This window comes from Rhinopithecus roxellana, chromosome 16, assembly GCF_007565055.1.
Source record: "Rhinopithecus roxellana isolate Shanxi Qingling chromosome 16, ASM756505v1, whole genome shotgun sequence".
Lineage (NCBI taxonomy): Eukaryota > Metazoa > Chordata > Mammalia > Primates > Cercopithecidae > Rhinopithecus > Rhinopithecus roxellana.
Genome location: NC_044564.1, coordinates 108,140,349 through 108,163,782, shown reverse-complemented (window position 1 = coordinate 108,163,782; position 23,434 = coordinate 108,140,349). Strand labels below are relative to the sequence as shown.

At 39.0% G+C, this 23,434-nt stretch overlaps 1 protein-coding gene across 3 annotated transcripts in view; it reads left to right on the top strand.

The window, feature by feature from the left end:
* The window catches only part of PLPPR1 (phospholipid phosphatase related 1), a 307,286-nt gene extending 291,975 nt beyond the window's left edge, over nt 1-15,311 (top strand). Inside the window, exons 5-8 of one of the 3 annotated variants that reach the window (XM_030919661.1) lie at nt 145-395; nt 3,756-3,932; nt 8,457-8,588; nt 14,180-15,311. In XM_030919661.1, the coding sequence (XP_030775521.1) occupies nt 145-395; nt 3,756-3,932; nt 8,457-8,588; nt 14,180-14,212 (593 nt within the window). In that variant the 3' untranslated portion in view covers nt 14,213-15,311. The remainder of the gene's footprint in view (nt 1-144; nt 396-3,755; nt 3,933-8,456; nt 8,589-14,179) is intronic. The other 2 variants (XM_010374143.2, XM_030919662.1) reach the window with 2 other exon arrangements.
* The last annotated feature ends 8,123 nt before the right edge of the window (nt 15,312-23,434 follow it).

Here is a 23,434-nt window from a genome sequence, read left to right as displayed (position 1 = left end):
GTACCACTCCTGGAAAGATAATCCGCGGAGTACTTAGAATCATTTTGATAGGTCATCATGGACTCTCACCGCTGTTTTCTCTTAGGAGAAAAATGCCATCGATGGAATATGTCACCATTCCTAATGATTTTAATCTTCTTATAGGGGTGTTTGCATTTGGACTTTTTGCTACTGATATTTTTGTAAACGCCGGACAAGTGGTCACTGGGCACTTAACGCCATACTTCCTGACTGTGTGCAAGCCGAACTACACCAGTACAGACTGCCAAGCGCACCACCAGTTTATAAACAATGGGAACATTTGTACTGGGGACCTGGAAGTGATAGAAAAGGCTCGGAGATCCTTTCCCTCCAAACATGCTGCTCTGAGCATTTACTCCGCCTTATATGCCACGGTGAGTGTGCAAGTCTTGTCTCTCCTAAGTCCAGTTTTTGATAGGATGTATGTCTCCCTGTCCTGTCTACATTCTTTCATTGTCACCTATAGTGACTCTTAAAGTTACATGTGGCATATTTCTCTATATTATGCTATTGATATACTAGCCCGCGCCCCCCCCCCCCCCCCCACACACACACACACACTTCTACCCCACTTTCAATCTCCTGATCTGCCAGAGGATATTAGTTCTGGAATGTTTTGACAATCACCTAATTACATCCTCCCATTTACAGATGTGAAAGCTGGGGCCCATAATATAGCTAAGATCATACAACCAGAGCAGAGACCCAGACTCCTGGTACTGTGTCTGAGATTTTCTTACCTCCCACGACAGTACTCTTTTTCAACGTTTTGGTTGGTTTTAGAACAGCACACCTTCTCACACTTGCCTAGAAATTTGCAAGCATGGGTCTCATATGAATGGCTGCCCCAACAATATACAGACCCAGGATAAATACACAGCTTTCCTTTGCTCTGACACTCTTCTCCATGACTCTGCTAGGAGACAGGGATGATCCTAGAAGAACCTCAACACCCCAAAGTATGTTTCTCGTTGTCCCCCGGATCGCACAGCCATTGACTGCCCCACTGGGGTATAACTTTCTCTTTTTCTTTTTGTTTTAGTAACAGAAAAACCAAAGTATGTCCCACATCTGAAAGAACAATGGTGTCTCTCTTATTTTCTAACTTTTTAACTGCATTCATTTTGGAAATAACCTCATTTCACTCTTGTCTGGGTTATGCATTCTTAGGACCAAGAATATAGACATGCAAGGATCAGCTCAAAGGCTCCACAGGCTGATACGATATTGCTGGTGGACATCAGGTGCATTTACCAGTGGCAGAGCAACTGTTGGCCAAAAACACCCCCTTTCCTTACTTCAACTTATTCTATATTCAGAATATGACTAGTCTGGTGATTCTCAGTGGAAAGTGGGGGAAGGGAAAAGACAGAGGGAAGACTCCTTTCAAACTGTCCATTCTTTTCAAACTTTCTGAGTATGCCCTCAACCCACCCCCCAGGGAGATGCTACCCTCCCTGTCACAGAGTGTAATTGCAGAAGGCACGTTCTGCCTCTGGGGGAAGCGAACAGGTCTGTGCCATCACCCCTAGGGTGGAGAAAAGGCAAAAACTCATATGAGTTTCTTATACCCCAAATGATTCTTTAATTTGTCACATAAAAACTGCATGTTCTGAATCTAATCATTAATACACAGTCATTCTTTGTGACTACGGGTCTGGTCTATTTATTTAAAACAACCAGGAGCAGATAGTACCTTTGTGTCCCATTTACGGGATCACATCGATAGGGTTATTTTGTCAACCACCAACTACCAAATATAAGTCTTTCTACTTATTTTTTTTGGCTCTACTCTTTAATGAATATGTGACAAAAATGAGCTCAGCTGTCCCCATATTAAAGAAACATAGATGCAAATAACACAGAAGCCTCAATTTACAAAACAGATTATAGCTTGGTTAAATGTCTTTGCTTTACCAAAAACAAAACAAAGCCAAAAAACCTCAATGCAGGTATTTTTTTAAACAAACAAAGCCCTCTGAGGTATTCAACATATTTTCTAATTTTCAGAATGTTGATTTGTCCTAATTATCTAGAACCTAAACAATGTATTCTTGTGCCTTTTCCTGTATTTTTTATTAGGCTCAAGTTATTGCTGTGTGAAATTAATTTTTATAGTGCCATTATAAATTATTCTGTTACTTACAATAAACTACCGTCTCAACAAATGAGACATGAAGTTCTTTGGGCACAAAAGAAGTAAATATCATCAGCTCACACAGAATAAATGCTGCTATAGCATGTTCTCAAGGATTCAGATGTTATCCAATTCAAATCATGCCTCACAGGCTATAGTCAGATAAACCCTGATATGAGATTCCAGTTGCATAAATCTTCTGAGCCTCTATTACATGACAAGTGCTTTCAGAAATTACTCAACAAGGATTTCCTAAGTACTAGTTAATACCATGAAGAACATCAACTAACCATAGACTCCTGCTTTTAATAATTTGTAATCTTATAGGAAAGATTTATGACAGGTATAATTGGAAAACATAATAGCATAAACAACTAAATATATACAGTATAGATTTTAAGTAACATTTACCACAGAGTCTGAAAATAGTATAATAATAGGATGTAATTTATGTAACTTTGATGTAACCAGTTTTATAGGAAATCTGTTACATAGAAGAGATTCCTATCTTCTCGTATTCTCACCAGTGTTGAGGCATCATTCTAGGATATTACGAATTTCTATTGTAATACTGTAAAATGCATCTATTTTAACTTATATGTGCTTAGGCCATATAAACATACTATATAGACTCTAAGTATCAGCACCTTATTTTTTAGAATTGCTAAGCTCACATAACACGTTTGTTAAGAAATGATAGACCAATGGTGCCCCCTAGTGGTGTTTTGTAACCACTACCAAAGGTTAGCTAAAAGTGTTTACTTATTTGAAAAAGGCTTCCTAACTCTAGACCACCAGGGACACATTTGCTACCTGAGTCTATAAAACGTCAGGGTCTTACCCAGCTCCTCACAACAAACTAGTAACAGCTGCCTATGTCTTTACTCAGTTCAGGTCTTCTCGACCTGAATCTTGTGGGACACACAGAAAAGTTTAATATTTTAAGAAACTGGAATAAATGAATAAAGCTGATCACAGCTGTCCTAAGGAATGTAGGAGTCCATTTACTAGCACAGCTGAAATCTATTTATGTGATGCAGTTGTTGGGAGGTTCTAATTCAGCCTATCAACTAACTCATCAGTCAACACTTTGGTATTAATTGCCTGAAGGTATGAGGAAGCAACTAGGAACTTTTGGGGACACAAAAAATAAAATGTACCGTCACTTACAGTCACTCACCTACCCGGTCTTCTCCACCAAAAGCTTCATTCCCATAGAAGGTTTATTTGGTATCTCAGACTCTCATATGTATTTCTTATACCCCAAATGATATTTAAATTTGTCACATAAAATCTGCATGTTCTGAATCTAATCATTAATGCATTCTTTGTGCCACTAATAACTTCTGTTCATATGTCCACTAGGTTACAAAAGACTGATTAATATACATCTGTTCATTGTTCTTGCTGCACTGATTTCCTACCTAAATATTTTACTAAATAGCTTAGTGGAGTTGTTCAAGGAATACTAGTTAGCGTGGTTGCTTTGACACGAGCCCCTGCTTGTGTGTGCTGGTGTATGCACCTGCTTGCTTGCACGTGTACGCACAGTACAAGGAGGCTGCTTGGTCACTCTCTGGCCTCTGTCCTATTCCAGATGTATATTACAAGCACAATCAAGACGAAGAGCAGTCGACTGGCCAAGCCAGTGCTGTGCCTTGGAACTCTCTGCACAGCTTTCCTGACAGGCCTCAACCGAGTCTCTGAGTATCGGAACCACTGCTCGGACGTGATTGCCGGCTTCATCCTGGGCACTGCAGTGGCCCTGTTTCTGGTAGGTTGACTTCCCCTCTTTTTACCTTTTCCCCTCCTCTTCTGCTCTCTGAAAAACTGAGTCAGGTTTCCCAGACTTCACCATCTGTGTTCCTTTTGTCCCAACCTTGTGAATTACAATTATTCTCCAAGTATTATGCATGCTTTTGCTACAAAAATGATTTCAGAACACCCTTTTCTTTCAGAAACAGGACTGGCCATATTCCTTCTGGGTGGTAGGGAGAGAATTGCCCCTAGAAGGACAGCTGGCTCTACCTCTTTCAACACTGGGCTTGGGACTGGAGCCAAGCAGACTAATGATAAATTGGCATACCTTCAAACCAATCTTCTTTAAGAATTTGTTCTCAGCATATTGGGGGCAAAAGCTGTGTTGCTTGAGGGAAGAATAGAGAATGAAGAGCACTGGTAGAAGCAAGCAGCCTCTTCTCCAGCATCCCAAGAAACTCAGCTCTAGCTCCAAAGTTGCATCTCCTACTCAGAAATTTTTAAAATCCTGCAGATTATCACACCCACCCTTTTTAGTGGGACTCTGTTACTATTGGAACATGCCTCTTGGGAATCTTATTTCCTTCTCAACCACCTATCTTCCTGGAGAGAATTTTGGTTAATACATTTTTCTTGTATTTCTGATGTTTTGGTTCCCCAAAGAGATGGAGGTCTGGCCACCTGCTCACCTAGGAAATCTCTTAAATTCAGTTGGATTTGATAAAAAGAGGTTAATTTGTATTCTTTTTGTCTTGGCTTTCACGGTTTTATTGAAGTATAATAGGTATACAATAAATGACACATCAAGTGTACAATTTGATCAATTTTGGCATACAACTTTCTCTCCCACCCTTCCTTTTCCCTTATTCCCAGGCAACTGGTGATCTTCTGTCATTCTATATTAGTTTGTCTTTTCTACAATTTCATATTAATTGAATCATAATGTCTTTTTTCTGGTATCTTTCACCTAGCGTAATTATTTTGAGATTCATCTATGTTGTAGAATGTATCAATAGTTCCTTTTTATTGCTGTGTAGTATTCACAGCATGGTCACACCTCAGAGATGCAGATTTTTATTATCTTCAAGGACTTAAAACAGGCCCAGAAAAAATTTACGATGAATCATCAGACCTGGAGACTCCCATATTGTGCGTGAAATGAATTCCCTAACAATGTTCAGGAAGTCTCCTCAAGGAGAAAGAAGCCATCACAGTCTTGAAGGATCTCCCTCCTCCTATTCTGCCCTCTCTGGTCCAAGATCCATTAGGATTAGCATCACACATAGATCAACTTCAGTCATATGACTTAACACTTCCTTTTCCTAGCCCCTCTTCCTTCCCTTCCCAGTATGCAAAATACACACATGCCTCTCCCAGCCATTCTTTCTGACTTGTAAAAAATCTGCTAAAATACAGACAATGCTCATATTCAGAACACTGATTGGGAAGCTTCTTTCTAATTCAAAATGACAGGCATATCTCGGAGATATTGCGGGTTTGGTTCCAGACCACTGCAACAATGAATATCACAATAAAGCTAGGCACAAAATTTTTTGGTTTTCCAGTGCATATAAAATGTTTACATTTTTCTGTAGTCTATTAGGTGTGCAATAGCATTATGTCTTAAAAAAAATGTATTTACCTTAATTTAAAAGCACTTTATATCTTTAAAAAAGTGTTGACACAGACACAAAGTGAGCACATGCTGTTGAAAAACTGGTGCCAATAGACGTGCTGGACACAGTGTTGTCAAAAAGCTTCAATTTTTAAAAAACAGTATCTGCAACATGCAATAAGGTGAGGTGAAATACAACAAAGAACGTGCCAGTATTTTGAATGGATCCAGGCATTCTTTCTATAGTGAAAGATGAAAAACTAAAATGCAAATACTCTGGATGAAGTTGCAGGAAAAGTAGTGCTGAAGTAATCATGAAATGTTGATATCTCATTAGGAACTTTCCTAAGGAATGCCTTTTAAAAACAATATTTTATGGATACGTAGAAGTTACACACTTTTCGGGAGTATGTGTGATATTTTGATATAAGCATACAATGTATAATGATCAAATCTGGGTAACTGGGATATCCATCACCTCAAATACTGTTACTTTGTGTTAGGAACATTTCAAATCTATTCTTCCATTTATTTTGAAATATACAGTAAGTTATTGTTAATTATTGTCACTCTACTGTTACAGTGAGCAGATCTCATTTTTTCCATCTGACTGTATTTTTGTACTGATTAACCAACTCCTCTTCCCCCTACCCCCTACTACTGTTCCTGAGGAATTTTTTTCAGATGGAAAGAAAACATGACTTGAAGGGAAGAGAAGGGTTTCAAAGGGAGATCAATGGTGTATAAATAAAGACTTTGGTTCAAGACAAGACAATCAATGTTGCTGTCCATCAGTTCTGAAGCCAGCCATGCCCAGTTAGAGAAGAGGAGCCATTCTGACTGTCCCAAACAATTTGTAGGGTCTTTGTGGGATGATATTGGGGTTTGCTGAAGCCCCATACACAAATTCTGCTTCAACATTAAACTTGTTTTCTCTCCATAACATGTAGCCCTGTTTCTCATCACTCAGTAACTACTTGGTCTGCTAGTGCTTTCAAGGGACTTCCCAATTGATGTCAAAATTTGTTTTCCCACAAATGGCCTTTATGTAAGACCCAGATCTGTGGTTGAATTGCTCTGGCATGAGGGAGACCACCCTGTTGGCACAGGCATGTGAACACACCTCACGGACATACACAAAGCTGGGAAATGGGAGGGGAAGGATGTCCTGGAGGAGCCTGGAGTCATTCCAAAGCAAAGACTTGGAGAGGAGACAGAAAAAGAGAGAAGAGCAAACACTGAGAATGGCAGGATATCTACTGTAAATGTTCAATAGTGCTTTATGTTTGTGTTTCCCATGAGGTGGAATGTGGGAGGAAGGGAAAGGAAGTCAGTAGCTGAACAAGTACTACATGCTGTCTGCTTTATAGACATCTAATCAAGTGCCCCCAGGGCAACTCTAACAATATTCCTATCCTCATTTTATAGATGAGGAAAATGAGGCTCAAAGATAAGTAACTTGCCCAATAGCCACCCAACCAATAACCAGCAGAGGGACCTGAGTGCCCCCACTCCAAAGTTTCTACACGTTCCCCTCCTCCCATTTTCTGATGAGCTGAGTTAAAGCACAGTGCAGGGGCCAGCGCCGTGGCTCACGCCTGTAATCCCAGCATTTTGGGAGGCCACGTGGGTGGATCACGAGGTCAGGAGATTGAGACCATCCTGGCTAAAGCGGTGAAACCCCGTCTGTACTAAAAATACAAAAAGTTGGCCGGGCGCGGTGGCTCAAGCCTGTAATCCCAGCACTTTGGGAGGCCGAGACGGGCGGATCACGAGGTCAGGAGATCGAGACCATCCTGGCTAACACGGTGAAACCCCGTCTCTACTAAAAATACAAAAAACTAGCCGGGCGACGTGGCGGGCGCCTGTAGTCCCAGCTACTCGGGAGGCTGAGGCAGGAGAATGGCGTGAACCCTGGAGGCGCAGCTTGCAGTGAGCCGAGATCGCACCACTGCACTCCAGCCTGGGCGACAGAGCGAGACGCCATCTCAAAAAAGAAAAAAGAAAAAAAGCCGAGTGTAAGCGTGAGATGGAGACGAGCCAGGTAGAGAGGATGCATGCCAATGTGCTACAGGGTTTGAAGAGTAGTAGGAAAGATTCGAAGATGCTGGATGAAGAAGCAAAGCAAGTACGGAAAGAGGCAGGGAAAAGGAGGGATTTTTTGGGGGGGGTCAAAAAAAAAAAAAAAAAGCAGGGAAGATGGTAGAAACAGTCAGTTATGAAAAGACCTCAGCAGGAAACAGAAAAGTGGACAGTGACTTACAGGGAAAGTTCTTAAATGGAAGCAATGAAAGAAAACTCAGGAGTTATCTAATCTCAAGCAAATAGTCATAATTTGAGGATGACGATCTAAGGTAAGACTTAAAGACCAGCTAACATGGACTGAATACTTGCTATGCGTTTGGCACTTTTTAAGGGGCAAAATAGTATAGGGGTATGATTTAGGGGCTCTGGAGTTTCAATCTCTGTGTGACCTCGGGCAAGTTATCTAACTTCCCTGTGTCCCCCTATCTAGACTGGAGATAATAGTATCTCCCTTATGAAATTGTTGGGTGGGTTAAGTGAAATTGGATAAAATCCTGAGCATCGTCCCAGACGCATAGTGGCCCTCAATAAATTTTAGCTGTTATTATGAGGTGATTTGCATTCACTGTCTTTAATCATTACAAATCTGTGAAGTGGGTATTACTATTCTTATTTTACAGGTGAGAAAACAGGTCCAATGGGGTGGGGAGCGATCGTTACTGGTCATCTGGTGATTAAACAGATGCTTCCACAATACTTCCCATAGTCCCTTTCCCCTCTCTCAAAGGAAAAAGGTCACTCTGTTGATGATGCTCAAGGGGAAAGGCCTGCCACCCTCACGGATGCCAGGCATTGATGGCTGCAGTCTGACCCCATTCTTTTTTCCTCCTCATCCTGCAGGGAATGTGTGTGGTTCATAACTTTAAAGGAACGCAAGGATCTCCTTCCAAACCCAAGCCTGAGGATCCCCGTGGAGTACCCCTAATGGCTTTCCCAAGGATAGAAAGCCCTCTGGAAACCTTAAGTGCACAGGTATGGTAAAGCAGTTTTAGCAAACCAAACCCACAGGCTGAACACTTTGGGAGGTCAGTATCAATCCATGAATACCACTAATTTACCCAGCATCAATGAGAATCTGATTCATTTATTGTAAAGGCGCTCACAAAAGGCAGTCTTCACTTTTTCCCCTCAGTTATTCCTATATTTATTCTGGGGGTTGGCAATCATGAATCTTCAGAGAGCTCTTAGTAATGTCTAACTTAAACCTTAGCTGTTTCAGGATACTTTGACAACATAATATCACATTTATGAAATTTAGACTAATATGGAAAAACCAATTTGACTTAATAACTAGGACAATATTTGGAAAGAAAAAGCTTCTGTACAGAGAGTGATGTAAGCTGGAGGCACATTTTAGAAGGCTACTAAATGTCCCTTTGGACATGTTTTTGTGACAAAAATTAAATGCAACAGCACCTCCTGATCTATTACTCTACAACAGAACCTTGCATCATGCCAGGGATACAAAAAAATAATTGAATACAGTCCTTGCCCTCAAATAACTCACAAATGAGGGACAGCCATGGTGGCTCACACCTATAATCTCAGTACTTTTAGATGCCAAGGTGGGAGGATTGCTTGAAGCCAAGAGTTGGAGACCAACCTGGTCAATGTAACAAGTCCCCATACCTGCTAAATAAATAAATGAATAAATAAATCACAGATGATCAGGAAAGGTGGTTCTAAATAGGTAGTTGTAATATGACATGCTGAATCAGAGGTGCACAAAGTGCTCGCTGACTACAAATGAAGGGGAAAAAATCTGCTGTCTGAGAAGACAGGGAAGGCCAGGACTTGCCAACTGAAAGGAGCCTGGACAGATGATATGAAGCACTTCCTTTTGCCGGCACAATTGCTAGGTGCTTTACAAATACATTATTACTTGAACAACCACTCTATTGAATAGATACTGTAATTCCTATTTCACAGGTAAAGATAAGAATCAGGAAGACAGGCTGAGCGTGGTGGCTCATGCTTGTAATCCCAGCACATTGCGAGGTCAAGGCAGGTGGATTGCTTGAGCCCAGGAGTTGAGACCAGACTGGGCAACATGGCGAAACTCCGTCTCTACTAAAAAAAATACAAAAATTAGCCTGACATGGTAGCGCATGCCTGTAGTCCCAGCTACTCCAGAGGCTGAGGTGGGAGGAGTGTTTGAGCCTGGGAGATTAAGACTACAGCATGCTGTGATCGTGCCACTGCACTCTAGCCTGGGTGACAGAGTGAGACCATGTCTCAAAAAAAAAAAAAAAAAACACTGAAGACAGTGATATTAGATACTTGCCCAAGGCCATATAGGTAGCAAGTGAGAAAGCTGGATGAGCAGGAGTTCTTTAAGCAGATAGGGGACAACTGATAATGTGGTTTTCATTAGCATGTCGTCTTTTTCAGGTAGCTGAGCCCGGCTAAAGTGTTCATTTTTTGTAATAGTCTGTTTTGAAATCTTGTTTGTATTTGGCATTTTCCTACTCAGGCATTTTTATAGAAGATGTAAGAGAAAAGCAAATCACTTCCCTTTTGTTCCCTTTGGAATTATTATGTACTTCATATCAGTGCAATATAAAATAATATTTTCACTGTTTAAAGATTATTAACTATCACATCTCTCTAAGACAAACTACCCTATGCTCTTTTTCCGCCCCCCCGGGGACGGAGTCTCACTCTGTCACCCAGGCTGGAGTCCAGTGGCATGATCTCAGCTCACTGCAGCCTCTGCCTCAGGGGTTCAAGCGATTCTCTCGCCTCAGCCTCCCAAGTAGATGGGACTACAGGCATGTGCCACCAAGCCCAGCTAATTTTTTGTATTATTAGTAGAGACAGTTTTTCGCCATGTTGGCCAGGCTGGTCTCAATACCCTATGCCTTTTTACCTTTAATTAAATCTAATATTATTAATGAACGAGGTTGGGCGGGGGGAGTTGGAACAAGAAAGCTACCTCTGTATCTCCATTTTGGGAAAAATATTTAAGGTTCTCCATTAATACAGTACCAAGTATTGTTGTTTTGTTTGTTTTCCCTTAATTTGTATTAAGGCTAACATTTTAACTTGGTCTAGAAATAAAATGTTAACAAAAATATTTCGGGTTTATAAACAGCCTGTTGCTACAGGTTAAATATCAAATTAGCTAAATAGCTACACCTTGTAATGAAATAGTGAAATAGAATCTAATCTTTCTTCCCTAATTACAATCCTGTGTTTAGTGAAGTCAGAGAGGGTCTCTATTTTGGGGGGTAAAATGAAAACAAGTGAATTTTAAAAAGAAACAAAATATTTGCTGAGTTCCATAGACGTACCAGTCTCTGTGTCCTTGTAAATGCTATCCCCCAAATATCCTGGGGGATATAAGAACACCCCTTTTGCACACCTCATCATTCCGCCCAGCACTGCTCAAGCATGACCTCTGTCTAAGGCCTTCCCCAGCCTTCTTTCTCTCTTAATTCTCAGGGCCATTGATGGTTGATCAGGTCTAGAGATGTCCAGACTCTGTTTTGGAGGATTCTACTTAAATAGAAAAATGAAGTGCTAAACAGGGTTTCAAAAAATGCTATTCACAAGATAGATAAAAGATTCTCAAAATAGATATGAATTCATTGTTTACAGGTAGTAGTTGAACTTCTCTCAAACCTGTCAATAGATCTTTGTGATTACGGATGTCACTTCATATGGATACAATTTGAGGCCTTGCCTGAATACCAGGCTCGGGCCAAAGGACCCTCCAGGCCCCTCTCCTGTGACTGTCACTCCTAATTAAAGCCAAGTGTTCCTTCATGTCTGCTTCCTTCAAAGACTTGGGACGTTTTGAGGATCAGGACCCTATAAACCATGTCTTATTCACTGTATATCCTGGCATCCACTAGGTGTGAAATAAATGTTGATGAATGAATACAAACTTGTCCCAAAACCTAAACTAGACACTTTAGCCAAAACCAAGAACCTCAAATTTGACCATAATCACTATTTGAACATCCACGGAAAGTAGAGATTCATGAGAAACGATGAGAAGGACTTCTGCAGGCTAGCCAGAATGAAGCCACAGAAAGCTAAAGAGAAGTATTGCCTCTCACATTATGCTATCCATACCAACTGTGAAAAATTCAAATCACCAAGCATCTGCTTTTAGTATTAAATGTTTCCACATGGATAGTTAGAAAGATATACCCTTTATTTGTTGGTCAAGAAAAAAGAACTAGCATTTATTGAGAGTCGTCTCATTTAATATTCATGATACTGCATTGGTTTTGTTATATCCTATTTTACAGATGAAAATAAGGCACTAGGTTTAAGTAATATGCCCAAGGTCACCCAGTTAAAATTAAACTAAGACCCATCCAATTCTAAAGGCCCTGCTAGTTCTCCTACACCACACAGCCTGAGATTTCATTCAATGAAAATTCTTTTTTGAAATCCACAACTGCCAGCATTGAATATGAAAACATGCTACAGGTGGCTGGTATATTGAACCTGAGCTACAGTGTTTCCAAAATTAATATCCCCTGTGGGCAAGAACTTCCCTTGCAACTCCAACAGCCATGGTTTCTGTTAGAAATAGCATCTTTGTAATTTTTGGAACAGAATCATCTTCGCAGCACGTGGATCTTTTAAGATCAGAGATTAGAACCTCTCTTCACAGCACACATTCATACACATGACATCCATCCCACTATTCAAAATCCCCTAAGGAGAAGACTGAATGGGGAGGGCACCAGTCACCCTTGTTTTCCTTTCTCCCAAGACATTCTTTCCCCTTTGCCACATGTAGCCCTCAGAGCCACAGTGCTCTGGTCCTCTCTAAAACATTACCTCAGATTCGAATATCTGCCTTCCATGATTCCCCTTAGTATAGTTGATTGAGATGGTGCATTTCCTAAAATCTTTCCCAAATACCGTAGAGAAACCAAAAAGTAAACAATTCAAAACTAGTCAAGTTTTTCAAAGCATTATTTTATGATTCTATGAAGTTGTTGGGATCCCAAAGGAACCAATTCTTAATTATCCATGTTCTACACCCCCCTGCTCACAATGTACATGAGCAATCAGCTGAGTGTTGTTCAGTTGCATTCTTGTCAACAGTTTCTAGTAACAAAAAGTAAATTAGAAATGAAGCAACTGTGTTAACTCACTCTGGATGTGGTATAGAGTCTCCCGATGTCTTCCACATGGGGAAAAATATATATATAAAAACTATATATTAAATATAGATACATATATACACTAAGATATATACATATGTAAGTATGTGTATATGGATATATACATATGTATCGTTTAATTTTGGGCATATTAGTTAAACCTGGTGCCTTACTTTCTTCATCTATGTATGTATATATACTTATATATGTATACATATATAGTTAAAAGATACTTATACATATTTAATATATTTTATATTTATAAATTTATTAAATTTATATTGTTAATATATATTATTTATTAATATATAATTCTATATAATTCTATATTTAATTTTAACTTAATTTTTTAATGTGTAATTATATAAGTTATCACTATAATATATTATTTATTAAATTTATATGTTATATATATATATTTTTTATATATGTTTTAGACACAAAAAAAGAATTCTATCTGTACTGACCGCAGATACGTGGACCCTCACCCCAGGATATTCTGATTCAGCAGGTGTGGAGTTTTAAAACAAAAACAATGAAGGAGGTACTCCTAGAGAATTCTGATGGTCCCTTGATTCAGAACTGGTGATATTATAGACTTCGTATTATCAATAGGAAAAAAAAAAAGAAAAGACTTGGAGGGAGAGTTAAATAAATCTGCCTCAAGTCACCTACCTAGTTATCTCAGGATTTGAATGGCTTTATCTTCACCATTTACTCTTACATGGAATCATATAAATGACCAAAGTGTTGACCCAAAAAAATTCAAATAGAAAGCATATTGTAGAAGTAAAAGAATAAAAGGTAAAGTTATTTTTGCCTTAGGAAAGAAATGCACCAAAACCTCAGTTTTCACAAAGATTTCAGACAAAAGTACCTTGAAAAATACAAAATACTCAGTTTCTAAAAATGTGTATCTGAGCTCTAAAGAATATAATGTAAACCCCCAGTGTCCTAACAACAGAAATCAGGGGTCAGGCATGGTGGCTCACGCCTGTAATCCCAGCACTTTGGGAGGCCGAGGCGGGTGGATCACCGAAGGACAGGAGTTCAAGACCAGCCTGTCCAACATGGTAAAACCCCCATCTCTACTAAAAATACAAAAATTAGCCAGGCATGGTGGCGGGCGCCTGTAATCTCAGCTACTCGGGAGGCTGAGGCAACAGAATCACTTGAACCCAGGAGGCAGAGGTTGCAGTGAGCCGAGATCACGCCATAGCACTCTGGCTTGGGCAAAAATTGTGAAACTCCATCTCAAAAAAAAAAAAAAAAAAGAGGTAAGGGACATTGAGTGGCCTTGGAGCAGCATATTACGAGAGGGAACAGCCTGTGCACCCTTGAGGAGACAAAACAAGGGAATATGTAGGGACAAGTGAGTGTGCACGTGTCAGGCAACCCTATCTCAGATTTTATCTGCTTGTGTTTTCTCCACAGAATCACTCTGCGTCCATGACCGAAGTTACCTGAGATGACTGATGTGTCACAAGCTGTTTTTAAAAATCACCTTCCAATTCTATACTTCAAAACACACAGTTGCTCAATGTCAAACTGTGATGACGAATATCATGTTTATCTAGTTAGAAGCTAATGTTTTGTACATTTTTTGTATGAGGAAGTGATGTAGCTTGCCCTTTTTTTTTTTTTTTTTTTTTTTTTTTTTTTTTTTTTTGGTCAGCTTTAATATATTTATGCCAGAATTTTAAAACCAACGAAATTTTCTTGTTCAAACGTGCATTGAAGAACCACATTTATTCAATGGTTGACGTTGTTTTGTGATATTTGTATACAAATTTTCTTTTCAGTTTTATAAACACAGAAGTAAATATAACAACTCATTTTAAACTTTTATTACCACAGTTGCTGCCTCCTCCAGAATTTTTGAATTTTAATAAAAGGCAAACTTTTGAGCTACAGGAAGGACAATGTTGGTTAATAATAAATCTCAAAGTCAATTGCAGGAATAAGATTGTCTTCAAAAAGAATGTTGCACTCTGATCTCTTACCAAATTGTTCCATTTAAAGTTTAAAGTAATATATTAACAAAATCACCTAGTTACACAAACAATTATCAGAGAATTCTGAATTTGGAGGGTATTGGGGTTATATGATTCTTTCTTAGATAATGGCCTCTACTAAAGAACTCAAGATCCTTCTGGAATGTCTTTTGGCAGGCAGGTGTCACTGCCACCTTTTCTCCAAAAAAGCAGCCAACATCAGCCTCCCCTGTCAACTCAACAGTTTTGTATATCATATTATATGGACTTTATATGAAAATGAATATTTTACAGTTTGCACAGTATTATTTTACAGAAAAGGAATCAGAGAACCTACACCATAGGGCCCCAGAACAACAGTTTCACTTTGTGGCTTTTAATTATTCTAGAATTTTAACTGCATCTCATTTTTCTAGCATGGTGATAACTAATATGTAACTCCTTTGATTGAAGGAGCTCTTTTGTCTGTACCTATCAGAATGTTTTCTTGACACTTCCATATTGGCTCTTCTTAGCTTTTTTTGTACATATTTTTTTTTTCTAAAGAGAAGAAAAAGTTATCACAAAATGTATTCTGGCTCATGTCTTTTGTCTTAAGCCTTATCCACAGGACAAAGGTATTTGAAGAGTCATGATGAAGTGAACTCAAGTGTTTACACTGTTCAGTTCCACATCTGCTGAAATAAATTCTAATAGGGGCATGAATGAGGGATAATTTCACAGGTGTGTGTGAGAATATGTGAGCTTTTAGGCAAATAAAATGCTCTAAATTATTAAGATACTCAGAAACATTCTGGATCCCTAGCATGCTCCCTCTACCTTCAGCCTACCCATAGATCCTTCTGAGTTGTCAATAAAAAGTTAGACAGTAGTTTTTAAGAACAAAAATTACCTCTGCTAAAATTTTTCATAATCCCAATCTCCTTCTGGCCTAAGCTTACCGACGCACATACAATGTCACACACATCTTCTGGGTGATATTTGACTACAGTTGGGAGAGGGGCAAGGAACCAAAGAACTTTCACAAACATAATCTGTCTGTTTTTAAAACACTGAGCCCAGTGAAGCTGTGACAAATCCAAAGGAGTACTATATATGTCAGTAGTAATATTAAAACCCAGGTCTGTCCAACTCCAAGTTTCATTCTTTCCACTACATCAAGATATGCCTTTGAACCAAGTCCACATCTTTTCATGGGTTTTCAGTGTAATATACCTACTTATCTGGTTTAAGGGATACTGCTGGAAGAAAAGGAAACAGAGAGAAGGAATAATTTGTAAGCTCTAAGCTCTCCAATCCTGTATAAGCTACGTACATGTAATGTCACACAATTTCAGAATGATTTTTCTTTTTCTAAACATATTTTAGGATTTTTAAAAAAGAAACAATGAGGGATTCATTTTATTTTATTGTTCATCATAAGACATGCTAAAAAAAATGCTGGCAGTCTAAATTGCTTTTACATTACCCATTTCTTGCCACAATATATCTGGCTATCTGATAGCATTTCTAAGAACGTAAGTTGGTAGAGTGAGTCATGTTATCCTTCCACTCTTCTTTCTAGTTCTGATTTTAAAGGGACCTAGCTGTAGTATTCTAGGAGCTTTGGCCACAGACTCCATTGTCCTGGCCTTGGACCTGGGAGATGTTGGTGCATGACTGAGCCATGACAAGACAGCACCCTGGTACACTCTGGGGCATCTCTGGACTCCTACCCCTGGAATCCCTGAGTCTGATTCCTTACCACTGCAGCATGGCAACTTTAGTGTTGCCTCCTATTTAGCCCCAAGACACTTCACAGGCCTCAGACTGATCTGTCAAGTCTGTCATTTGAAATTCCTCAGGCTAGAGACTTTTCCCTGTGGGTCCTCTGCCAAGGAAAAAGCCCTCTGTCCAAATAGGACAAGTGGTGACTGTTGCCTCAGAGAATGAATTCTGCAGTAAACTTCTCTCTAAGGAAAGCTCACAGGTGCATGACTCATTGGAAGAGGGAAGTGGGGGAAGAGAGTGAAACAAAGAGGCTAGCCACGTGCATTAACATAAGCAACCTCATGAGGCTGTTAGCCCTTGTGTTTATCTATGATGTCTTTTTTTTTCATTATTCTGTGCCAAGAACATCACCTGACACAGAGAAAAATCACTTAAAATTTCTGTAATACATGAATAGACTTCCTCCTACTTTGGCTGAAGGGAGACTATGACTTATTTGGAAATAAAGAGGATTTTAGTGGCGCCTGAAGATAGCTGAAAGATGAATGCATTTAGATGCAGGACTAACAATGGTGAGGAAACTGCACTTACCAGCTAAACATGTGGGTGCCCCTTTTGGTAAACTCTAAAGATCTCCCTGTCAGGCTGTGATAGACAGATGGGCTATATGTAGCTGAATATATAGCCCTTTAAGAGAGAATATGTATTCTGTACTGAATCAGAGAATGCAAGCAGCAAACTTCTATCCTCAAGATGCAAGAGAGTAGGGATCACTGGGATGATGTAGAGTGAAAGAACCACGAATGGCATTTTTGTTTCAAAAAACTGATTAGACTCCCTATTACATGCAACTGCCAGAACCTCTCAAATGTGTTCAGTGTCTTAGAGGTAAACACATCAAATACCAGATTGCTCAAGTCTGTTTTAAGGAGTAGGTTACATTATGGTCATTATACTATTCCTGCTTTTATCAGGAGAACCCGCCCCCTATTTCAACATAGGTTCTATTTTCCATAAGTGTTGGGTGGCTGAGAAATAAAGAGAGACAGTATAAAAAGAGGAATTTTACAGCTGGGCTGCCAGGGGTGACATCACATAACAGTAGGACCATGATGCCCACCCAAGCCTCAAAACCAGCATGTTTTTATTAAGGGTTTCCAAAGGAGAGGTGTAAGAACAGGGAGTAGGTATAAAGATCACATGCTTCAAAGGGCAAAAAGCAGAACTACTAATAAGGGTCTAACAAAGATCACATGCTTCTGAGGGAACAGGACAAAGGGCAAAAGCAGAACTACTGATAAGGGTCTGTGTTCCGCGGTGCACGTATTGTCTTGATAAACAACTTAAATAACAGAAAACAGGGTTTGAGAGCAGAGAACTGGTCTGACCACAGATTTACCAGGGCGGAGTTTTTCCCCACCCTAGTAAGCCTGAGGGTACTGCAGGCGACCAGGAAGTATCTCAGTTCTTATCTCAATTGCATAAGACAGACATTCACAGAGCAGCCATTTATAGACCTCCCCTCAGGAATGCATCCTTTTCCCAGGGTATTAATATTAACATTCCTTGCTAGGAAAAGAATTTAGCGATATCTCTACTTGCACGTCCATTTATAGACTCCCTGCAAGAAGAAAAATGCGGCTCTTTTTACTCGACCCCCCAGGCAGTCAGACCTTATGGTTGTCTTCCCTTGTTCCCTCAAAATTACTGTTATTCTGTTCTTTTTCAAGGTGCACTGATTTCATATTGTTCACACATGTTTTACAATCAATTTGTACAGTTAACACAATTATCACAGTGGTCCTGAGGTGACATATATTCTCAGCTTACAAAGATAACAGGATTAAGAGATTACAGGCATAAGAAATTATAAAAGTATTATTTGGGAACTGATAAATGTCCATGAAATCGTCACAATTTATATCCCTCTGTCGTGGCTCCAGCCAGTCCCTCCATTTGGGGTCCCTGGCTTCCCACAACATGCTCTGTTGAATTCAAGACGTGTACTAGAACTAGCATGTCATTTACTATCATCCCCCATACTACTATAGGGATTTCTAAATAAATACCAAATCCCTTGCTCACATCCTCATTCTTGATCCAGATTGTTCCAGGATTGATAGATGCGTTCACTTATTCAATAAGTACTTAATGAGCATCTATTATGTGCTAAGATCCTGTGAAGAACTGGAGATACACGACAAAATAAGCAGATCTATTTCTTGCCCTTACAAAGCTTAGAGTCGAGTGGGAGAAAAGGAGAACCAACACAAAATAATTAATCTATAAATGTTTTTAAGGGACTCCCTATTTAGATAGGGAAGATAGGGTTGTCAGGTACGGTTTCTCTACAGAAGTGACATATATGTTGGGCTATTTAAAATAAGGAGGTAATCAGACAGAAGCCCTAAGGAAAGGCATATCAGATCAAGGTAACAGCACATACAAAACCCCTGGGGCAGGAAAGAGCTTTATACATGTGAAGAACTGAAGTCAGCTGGTGAGTGAATGGGAAAGAGACATTAATGATACTGAAGATCAGAGATCTTGGAGGACTTGTTATGGACTTTGAATTTATCCTAAAATGATAAGAGGCCCTGAGTAAACAGGAGAATGGCATAGATTTGTATTTTTAAAGGGTCCCTCGGGGCTACATCTGTGTGTAGAATGGGTTGGAGGCAATCAAGAGAAGTGACATGATCAATTAAGAGGGTATTGTGTTGGACTAAACATGATTATGATCGATGTAGGGTAGTGGCAGTAATGATAAAGAGAACATGGGTTGGAAAGGTATGAAAAATATCTAGGAGGCAGACTCAACAGAGTTTGAGACCCGATTGCGTGTGGTGGGATCATAGCTTTCAACAAACACTTTCTTCCTAGAGAACACTTTCCCAAATCTCATTCCCCCAACTCACTGAAGACCAGTGATAGATGAAAAGCTGGAAAGGAAAATAAATTGAATTTGGATTTACTCTCTAGCCCATTGACTCTTAATAGTTTTACTTCTCATGGAAACCCAGGTAACACCACATACACTTCTAACACTAGAAATGACTCTGCCAGGAAAATTAACTGTTGCACCTCCCCAAACTGGTGCCTGTCCTCATCCTGGCTTATCATTTTGGTATCCTGTGTGTCAGCATCAACAAAAAGTTACATTTTGTGGCTTTCCTATGAAGCCAAGTAAACCCATGTGATCAGTGGAGGGGAGGGTGAGGGTAAAGCTCCTTTCCTCAAAAGCATTCTCTTTCAAAGAAAGATGTGCTTATATCTCCCTACTAACCTTGATGGAACGTCCATCTATCAATTTACTTCAAGTTATTTGGAACAGAGAACAACTCTTCCTTTGGGATGATGTTTAATGTTGTTATACAAAGTAATTTCTCTATTGAATTGTCCTATAAGGACAAAAGTTTTTTTCAACTTCAGGTGATGTTTTTTAGTATTTCAGGATTGTATAAATCCAGACTTACTAAAGTAAACAGACTTCTTTTATGTATTTCTATACAAAATATGCCCCCTTTTTATTCCCCCTCTTGTCAGCCAAAAGTTTCTTTCTGTCTTTGTAGAGATTGTGCAGTCAGGTGTTTTCTCATCTCGGCAATTTTTGTCCTTCAGCATCAATGAGGTTTAAGTGTGTGGATGAGCAGGTGCGGCTCCACCACAGCTGCCCATTGTCTGGTGAAGGTTTCCCTGGTTCAGGGCCTGGGCCCAATGAGGTCCATAACTAGGGATAACTGACTAACCAGTCACCACTTGTGGAATTAATTCATCATTTGAGGGATTTAAGTTAAGCGTGACAAACTTCAAACTAACTTCTGTACATTTGGTAAAATTAAGTCAAGCTTACAAGGCAGACCCGGAAGCCAAGATCCCAGTAGAGCCTTGCAAAGAAGAAAGCTGAAAAAAACACATTTTATTTTGCTGAAATCAGATCCCTGAAAAGTAAGACCTGGGTGGTGCTGATCCCAACGAGGGGACTCCAGTTCATTTTGATTTTAAGTATAATGACAATACCCCAAATAGAACCTGGATGTATTCATGAAAGCCATGGGTAAAAGGAGGAATAAGATAGGATGGCACATCTATAAAACAAGAACAGATTTTTAAGAATCAAATCCAATTATAGAACATGAAAATAAAAAATGATCATCAAAATAAAACCCAAGAGATTAGCCAAATAGATTAAACACAGCTTAAGAACAAGTTAGTGGGTTGAACAGTTAAATTGTAAAATTCTCCAAGAATGCAGGAGGGGAAAGTAGAAAAGTAAGAGAAAATTTTAATATTCATGGAGAATGAATCCAGAAGCTCCAAAATCCTCTTAATAGAAGTTCCAAGGAAGGAGCAGAAAAAATGGAAAAGGTGAAGTGGTCAGATAATTAACAGAAGAAAATGTCCTAAAGCTGAAGACAGATTGTTTTAGTCCATTTGTGCTGCTATAACAGAATACATGCGACTGGGTGTTTAATAAAACAGAGAAAAGTATTTCTCACAGTTCTAGAAGATGGGAGTCCAAAATCAAGGTGCCAGCAGGTTCAGTTGTCTGGTGAGGGCTGCTCTGTTTCCAAGATGGGGGCCTTGTTTCTGAGTCCTCAATGGAAGGAACACCGTGTTTTTATGTGGCAGAAAACAAAAAGCCCGCAAGCTTCATGAAGCCTCCTTTTATAAGAACCCTAATCTCAGCCACAAGGGAGGAAGGCTCATGGCCTAATCACTTCTTAAAGGACTCAGCTGTTAATACTATTGCATTGTATGTCGCCCCTCCCAATTTCAGGTGTTGAAACTTAATGTGTATTACATTACATTACGTTACATTAAGTTTCAACACCTGAAATTAGGAGGGGCGACATACATTCAAACTGTAACAGAGAAACAAGTTTTGAGTTTTAAATAGGCCATATAGTGCCAGTCAAGATAAATTTAAACAGTACTAATAAACCTACCCTTAGTCATATCTTGATGAAATTTCAGAACAAAGAGAAAATTGTAAAAAGCTTCGAGAGAGAGAAAACAATCCCATGAAGTAACAAGAATCAGACTTCTCATTGGCAAAAATTGTGACCAAACAAAAAAAACCCCAAAGTGCTGAAGGAAAATAATTGTTAACATCAAATTCTTCATCTATAAAAATTATCATTAACATGTCAGAGCAAAATATAGTCATTTTCAGATGTACTAAGATTCAAATGAATATGAATCTTTTAGGGAATTATGTGAGTTTATACTTTGAACAAACGGCAAAATAAAAGTAAAGCCAAGAATTTCTTAAAAATGAATTGTAAAAAAGAGCAAGGATGCCAAGGTTATTTCTGTATATATAAAAAGAAAGAGCAAGTAAATTATTAAAGCAGAGTTATTATTAATTGTTTTTAAAAATCTGAAATTAATGGGGAATGCCATGGAGAAAAAGATGTAGTACATACTAATATTCTTGTCTTTTGGGACAGAAAGGTAAATATCTTAATTATATCTCTTTTAACTTTTTATTATGAAAAATTGCAGGCACACATAAAAATAGAGATAATATAACAAACTCGACCACACCCATCATCTAAACTTAATAATTATTCACATTTTGCCATATTTCCATACTACTTTAAATTACCAGATATCATGACTCCATTATGCTAAAAATGTCAGCACACATCTCTAGTGACTTTTTACATAACCACAATAGTATTATTACACCTAACAAGATAAGAACAATTCCTTAGTATCATTTAATATCCAGTCCATATTCAAATTTCTCGAATTATCCCCAAAATGTCTTTTTACAGTTACTTTATTCAAACCAGGACCACACATCTCATTTTGTTGATATGTCTCAAGTCTCCTTTAGTTCTGAAGTGAATTGCCCCAGCCCACTCTAGCCTTTCTTTCTTTCACGCAATTAACTTGTTGAAGAAAGAAGGCAGTTGTCCCATACAATGACCCATAATCTGGATTTGTTAACTTGTAGGCCATTTACCTTGTTCTCCAGATACCATAGTAATTATTAATTAATTAGTAAAGGCTTGATTAGTTTCACTACTCCTGAAACTGTCTTTAGTAGTTCTAAGCAGTGCTGGGTCCTCCATCTTACATCCCATCATGAAGCATATATCACTGGCCCCTTTTACAGATGCTAAATTTAAGTGGTGAGTTCAGATGGTGATAATTTGATTCCTTCATTGCAAAGTCACATTCCTCCTAGTAATGGCAAGTTATTTACAGGATTGTACATTGTGCTTTTGCACAATTACTCTTGGGTTTAAACAGAACAAAAAGTAAATTAGAACTTTTTTAGAAATTCATGAAATGAGAGCACTGCATATCACAAAGCCAGAAAAAATACAAAAGTGGCAGCAGAAAATAACTTAATTCTAAAAATCAGAGATCAATGAATCAGTAAAAAAACAATTTGACCAATAAATAAACCAAAACCTGTCCCTGGAAAAGATAAATAAAAGAGAAATATTTGGCAAATCAGGCTGAGAAGAAAAAGAAAACATTCATATAAACAATAGGGGCCACATCAAAAACTGTAAAGAGAAAAATGTGCTCTAGAAAACATGGATGAAATTCTGAAAATATATAAATGACCAGATTGGCCCTAAAACAAATTTTAAAATCCACATTAATCAATATAAGAAATTCATCTATTAAAATTAGACACATAAGAAAAAATGAGTCCATTGGGCTGGACGCGGTGGCTCATGCCTGTAAACCCAGCACTTTGGGAGGCCAAGGCGGGCAGATCACGAGATCAGGAGATCGAGACCATCCTGGCTAACACGATGAAACCCTGTCTCTACTAAAAATACAAAAAACAAACAAACAAACAAAATTAGCCGGGCATGGTGGCAGGCGCCTGTAGTCCCAGCTACTCGGGAGGTTGAGGCAGGAGAATGGCATGAACCCGGGAGGCGGAGCTTTCAGAGAGCCGAGATCGTGCCTCTGCATTCCAGCCTGGGCAACAGACCTAAAATTGACAAATGGG